Source organism: Poecilia reticulata, chromosome 1 (assembly GCF_904066995.2).
Source record: "Poecilia reticulata chromosome 1, P_reticulata-male-v2, whole genome shotgun sequence".
Classification (NCBI taxonomy): Eukaryota; Metazoa; Chordata; class Actinopteri; order Cyprinodontiformes; family Poeciliidae; genus Poecilia; species Poecilia reticulata.
Window position 1 is genome coordinate 29,751,884 of NC_088830.1, and position 6,567 is coordinate 29,758,450.

General features: G+C 36.1%; 1 protein-coding gene across 1 annotated transcript; it reads left to right on the forward strand.

The window, feature by feature from the left end:
• Positions 1-325: 325 nt before the first annotated feature.
• rbm34 (RNA binding motif protein 34) lies at positions 326-6,291 on the forward strand. The gene is made up of 11 exons (XM_008420350.3): positions 326-516; positions 692-851; positions 1,919-2,043; positions 2,202-2,412; positions 2,911-2,970; positions 3,067-3,110; positions 5,019-5,102; positions 5,196-5,259; positions 5,337-5,379; positions 5,454-5,572; positions 5,702-6,291. The coding sequence occupies exons 1-11, from the start codon at positions 494-496 to the stop codon at positions 6,014-6,016; spliced, it is 1,248 nt and encodes a 415-aa protein (XP_008418572.1). The 5' UTR covers positions 326-493; the 3' UTR covers positions 6,017-6,291.
• The last annotated feature ends 276 nt before the right edge of the window (positions 6,292-6,567 follow it).

Here is a 6,567-nt window from a genome sequence, read left to right on the forward strand (position 1 = left end):
CATTTGGACATTTACAGAAACTTTTATTACTTAAATAATACGGGAGATGTTTTCTCTAAGCAGTTAAATATAATTTATCTAACTTTAAGTGAGAGAGAAGAGAAAAAAAAAGTACGCCGACTGAAGGCTTACCGGAAGTGACACATTTCAACGGCGTACTCGTTTTCACCTCGAATATTTTTCATTTAAATAAATAAAAATATCAAGTGAGTAAATAAAAAATATTTTTTTAATCGTCATAAATATATTCCCTTTATCTAAATCCAAAATATCCCGCTTATAGTTTCATTCCGGATATTTATAAGTTGGTACCTTTGTAGCTTCCTTGCAGTTTTCCGTCGGGGACACAATTCTAGGTAGAACAGTGCTCGGACCATAAACGGAACGTGTTGTTGTGTTTTGTGTTCAAAAAGTCTACATGCGACTGTAAATAATACATTATTTAAGCAGAGATAAAGACATACGACTGGACTGCGGTGATTCAGAAGAAGCCATGAAGAAAAAAGTTCACCACAGGTTTGTTTACTTACTCACGACAACCTTGCTATTGGCACGTGAATACAGGACAGAGGAACCACGCACTAAAACAGTCGAAACGCCCATAAAACCATCCCTGATTATTAGACTGGCATTATAATGTATTTATTTTTATACTCTTGCATCTTTTTCACTCTTATGTTTGTTTCTGCAGAGAAAAAATGCAGCTCGGTCAAGAGTCATCTGCATATGCTGTCGGCCAGGTATCAGGCAGTTTGTTCCAGCAGAGCTCTGAACCGTCTGGGTCATTGTCAGCATTATTCACGACTCCGTTACCAGCGTCGTCATCATCTCTGTTTCAGCCTGTCCCTAAGGTAAGCACCACTTTTGTCCGCCTTGATTTCCCTTAAAAAGAAAGTTGTTACAGGTGGACATTTTTACACCTTTTGAGTCTTAGATGTTTCCAAACTGCACAGTCCATATAGCAGTTTGTTTTTTTGATGGTGGGATTATAACCCTAGGGTTAATTTACTGCCTTATAATCATGTGTTTTCCAACCCGATGATTGAATACCTCAGGGTTATTCGGGTAACTTAAATGTTCACAAATCTGGTGCTCTTGTGTCTTGTCCAGGGTATCTTGTTGGTTAGTCCTCACCTGTTTATCAGTTTAGACCTGGACGTCCCACAGGATCTTACCCTTTGTCATTTGCAGACTATGAATTATCAATTACCTTGCTTATGTCCTATTACAATTAGTGTTGTTTTGCTGTCTTTAAATCCAGCCTCTCGAGCCTTTAAGTACGACTTAGCTTCCTGAAAGTGTCTGTGCTACAGAGGTTTGTTTCTTCTGCGTTAGACATTTACTTAGCTTTTTAGAGTATTTAAACTCGACCATAGGTCGAATATGTAAATAGAAATAAAATCTTGCTCCTGGAAAACATAATTCAGTCCCCTTAAGCACTTTTCTTGTTTGTATTGGCCATTAACATGTTTCTTAAATTTGAATATCTGCTTGGATGAGAACAGCAAGAACTCCAAACCACTATCTGGTTTTCAGAGCTCAAAGGTTCTGTTACAAAAGAACTTCAGTTAATTAAAAGTGGACATCAAATGTAATGCAGACTTGGTTTGTAACACCATACCAACATAAAGTCACAACTTTTAAGAAAAACAAAATTTATGAGAGGCTTTTCCATTGACTGCTTTAGGTGTTATTAGTTGGTTAGGATTATTTAGTTGGTCTATTTGTTGTAATTTTTTCCCCCTCCTTCATATTTTTACATTTTTATGTGTTCTCATATTGTTTTTTTCTTGGAAGGGGTTTTTGGGTGCCTTGAAAGGTGCTAACAAACAAAGTACATTATTATAAATGAGAACATAACTTGTTTGTAGTCTTGGCATTCCATATTTTTCTTCTTTTTTTTTTTTTTTTACTGTAGAAGCGTATTCAAAAGACCACAGAAAGAAATGAGCAGCAGAAAGATGGTTTAGAAGTGAAGGTCAAGGAGATGAAGAACAAACCCAACAGGAAGACATCAGTGGCTGAGCAGCAGCTGCTGAACAGGTGAGAAGTTTACGAATCATTTCCGTCAAATGCATATTTTATTGTTTGAATCTTCCTTCTTACCATCACATCATTCTAAACTATCTTATCAAACATATATAAATAAAAGCATAACCTTTTGTCTTTTTCTCTCTCTTGTTTATTTGCATTTGTTTTAGGGAGAGCAGTTTATTAACAGCAGACACAGATGAGAATGTGCAAAAGAGTTCAATGAGAAAAAAGAGGAAAGCATCAGAGATTACTGGTGAAAACAGTACAGATTACTGGGTGACGAAGCGACAGAAACTGAAGGCCAACAAACAAGAGGAAGCCTTAAAGATGAAAAGGACCGTGTTTGTTGGCAACCTACCAATCAGCTGCACAATGAAGGTACAACTCCCTCACAGTTTGAGGATCAAATGACTTGATCATTCTTCCTCGGTTTGACCAAGAACAATGGTCAGACTTTAGACAATTAGAAAGTGTAAAGCCTTACAATTTCTTTAGAAAGCACATGATGTACACCAATTCATAAAAATAATGTACTCTAAGAATGGATGGAAATGCAAGATGGAAATGAGACTGATATGATATCGATCTGATATCATGTCGATATCAGACCGATATCAATATGAAAAAAAGCCCCATAAACGGATACTGATGTAATTGTTGTTGATATATCATGTATCTTTGGCAATAGTATGTATCCCTGTGCTTCCCTCCATTTCTTTTTTGGAGACAGACCCTACATTAAACCAATTCTTGTGATCTTAGGTTGATAAAATGCAAGGCAAAGTCCTGAATTATTTATTAAGATTGTTCTTATTGTTTTATGAAGGAGCTACTGCGTAGTCATTTGTTTGTTTGTTTTTTTGTAACTTTCTTTAGACCCTGCTAGGACTCTTCAGAGATAAAGGACCGATTGAATCTGCTCGGTTTCGCTCTGTGGTAATTAAAAAATAAATCAAGATACACAATTGTAACATTCAGTGAAATTCTCATTTATTTATTTACCAAAATAATCTTTCTCTTTCTTCACTTTAGGTCAGAGAGGATCCCTCTATGTCTCGTAAAGAAGCAACTATTAAGTAAGCGTTTGACTCAAATATGTTGATAGGACATTACAGCTCTAGAAAAACTTTACAGCAGGGTTCCCACTGGTATTTAGAAAAAAAATTTAATGACCTTCAGTATAATTTTCCATGACCCATGTACAACAGTACAAGTTCAGAAAGAAAAGTATATGACTGAAAGACTAACCCCACCAAGTTTAACTATAGCAAACATGTAAAATTGTAGTGCAGGCAGAAAGGGAGGAAATATAAATGACAAAAATTTGGAAATGAAGCCCACACAGACTAGAAAATTGCAATCAGTGCACCGTTGCTTTCTTTTTTGTCTGTCTGCCAAACGGTTGAATACTGCAATCAATGTACAGATCATTATTACAAACAAAATACATTCAGTAGTTATTAAAGAAGTACTTGAACGTCTTGAATATGTCTACATATTTGACTGAACATTCCTAAAGAAGAAAAATTTGACAATGTTTTCTATTCATTCTGTATATACTGTATTTATTGCTCACTGATGCTTATCACTTAATACGGACGATTAGACAGACATCTTCTCCTTCTCTGAGATAAACACTGCGCACTGTCTTGGAGCAAGGAGGAGGCAATGCGTGACAGCGGTAACAGAAACACGTAGTAACTCGCCTTATTGCAGGGATTTGAATCAGAATGTTTTGCATCCGGTGAAAACAAGGATGAAGAGAAATAAACTGGACAGTATTGGACAGTATGCTGGTAATTTAGTGACATTTCCAAAGTTGTGGTCTTGACTTCTGTTGAAATAAAATCCCGAGTCCTCAATGTCCGACACTGAGACGAGACCAAATGCAGTCGAGTCAGAGACCCACAGAAACACACACCACAGTAAAAAAACAACATTTTTTGTCCTTATTTGCAAATTCCATTATTTTCGATGACCTAAATAAAATTTCATGACTTTCCAGGTTTTCCATGACTGATACCAACAATGTTACAGGTTTATTTGTCTCACTGTGGCAACAGTATTGCAAATTAGAAAACATCAAATACAGTGGTGTGTACACTTCTGTTAATCCACTAATGTGCAAATAATAAAACTTAATATTTAATTTAGCCTTTTTCCTAACTTTGAAAATGTTTAGCTCACTTGACTTCCAATAAATTATAAAATGCTAAATAAAGTATAGCCGTTTCGCTGTTTTGCAAACTTTTGGTTAAATAAAGTATGATATCTGAAATGTTTTGGTTATTGACTATTAAGGATTCATCTAATAAACACTTACATTGATGCTCTTATTTTGAAGTGGGTGGAGACCGTTTACGCAGCGGTTCCACCTCCTCTCAGTAACTTTATTTCGTACAAGAAACACACATGAACAAAATAAAACAATCAATAGAGAAAAAGGTCAGAACATGAATACAAATTGGTTTTCGAGGGTTCTAGTCTTTCAAGGGCAGGTATAATTTGAATTGAAGTTAGCACTGTAGCATTAGCTTTGCTAATACCATGTTATAGTAGTGCTTTAGCATTAGCAGAACTAATGTCTATGATTATTACTTTAGAGTTAGTCTTTTCAGTTAGCGGTGTGCCAACCGCTGGTTAAATGTAATTCATTCATGTGTCAGATTCTCATTCAGCAGTCTAACTTACAACATTGAACTGCATTAGTATAAATTTCCAAAAAAAAGTTTGTTTATGTTTTCTAATTTAACATTTCTAACGTCACTAACTTTTTCAGTGTTGGTGGTTTTACGTAAATGTTAATATCACCAAGCGTACAGTTTGCCTGACTAATAGTCTCTTTTTGTTAACTTTTCTATATACTCATTGCCATGTCACTATAGTCTTGATATGGAAGGGAATTAGTACGTATAATATCTTCTTAGAACCTCTTCTTTTTTTGTTACACTTTTGAATATAGATTCTCTTTTTTACATTTACAGACGCAAAGTTCATCCCAAGAAGCAAAGCATAAATGCTTATGTGGTGTTTAAAAATGAAGAGGGAGTTACCAATGCTCTGGAGAGGTGAGAACATTAACAGTGCTTCTAAACTAATAATAAACTTAGAAGAGAAATGGTAAACAAGCACATAAATGATGATTGGCTTTGGCCTCACAGGAATGGCATGGAGATCGAGAAAGGCTTTCACATCCGAGTGGACAGAGTGACTGACAAGTCATCAGTAAGACTTCCCAACAATAAACTCACCTGCGCACTCTGCAGACCTGTTGCTAAAAACATCCTTTTTTTTGCTTGCAGCATGATCACAAGCGCTCTGTTTTTGTTGGGAACCTGGCATTTGGTAAGATGCTGTGCCAAAACAAAGCTTGTGATATAATGTGATTGGCATGATACTGATCTGTTGGATCTTTGTAGATATCAAGGAGTTGGCATTTCGACAGCATTTTGAGGAGTGTGGAAAAGTCGAGGGAGTGCGACTAGTGCGAGACCCAAACTCCGGACTTGGGAAAGGATTCGGATATGTCCTGTTTGAGGTGCATTGACCATAATGCAACAATTAGGATGTTGTCTTTAGAATTCCCTAGAATTACCATAGCAAAGCTTTGTTTTGTTTTTAAGACGTAAACATTAAAAAATCATTAATTTTTTTGTCCCTGTCGCAGAGTGCCGACTCGGTAGAGGTGGCGCTATCACTGGATGGCTCAAAGCTGGAAAGCAGGTCCATCCGTGTGAAGAGATCAGTGACAAAGGAAAAGCAGACGAATAAAACCAACAGCACAGGAGCCCTGAGGAAGTCCAGGCAGAATGCTGTGAAAGGTTCAGGAGGGGCCCGGAAACCCGGTCAAGCAAATTTCAATCCCAAACCAAGTGACCTCTCGTCTTTTAAAGGAGAGATGGCAAATCCAAACAAGAAAAATAAGAAAGTTTTAAAGAAGAAAAATAAGACAAGAAAGACTCGTCGAGTCTCTATGAAATAAAGGACAAATGATGATATAATCTATTTCCTTGACTGTTCAAATAAGATTTTCTTTTTCACAAGGTTTTTTAGAAACTGTGTATTTTCAGAATACAATACCCTTTTCTTGGTGATTTATGTATTTTTAATTTTAAAAGTTTAAACCTGAGGTGTGTTTGAAAAAAAGAAAAATTGCTAAATGTTATGCTTGCAATATATTTAGCTACAAAAAGGTGTACAGAAAATGGATGGATGGAGTTCAATTCAATTAAACACTTTATTGGTTGTTGTAACTCATTAATTCAAATTTCCAGTAGTGGTCTTTATTGCAGCAAATTTGAAGAAGCTTATGACAAAAGACTGTTTTTGCAAGATAGTCTTATGAAAAGGAAGGTCAGGTTGTCCATCATTTTCTTAACTTCATGTAAAATCCTCCTTTGCATCTTCATCTCCACAGTCATTCCCAGAACGGAACCAGCTAATGTGCTTAGTGGAGGTGCACAGCTCTCTTACTTTGATTACACCATGGTGCTACTTTCTCTTTCAGTCACATTTCTATAGATGTGACTGAAA

What these genes read in the sequence shown, in the direction of transcription:
- rbm34 (XM_008420350.3), top strand. Translation starts at nt 494, where the DNA reads ATGAAGAAAAAAGTTCACCACAG. An exon ending in AAGAAAAAAGTTCACCACAG is followed by an intron (nt 517 to 691) that starts GTTTGTTTACTT and finishes TTGTTTCTGCAG; the next exon opens with AGAAAAAATGCAGCTCGGTC. An exon ending in GTTACCAATGCTCTGGAGAG is followed by an intron (nt 5,103 to 5,195) that starts GTGAGAACATTA and finishes TTGGCCTCACAG; the next exon opens with GAATGGCATGGAGATCGAGA.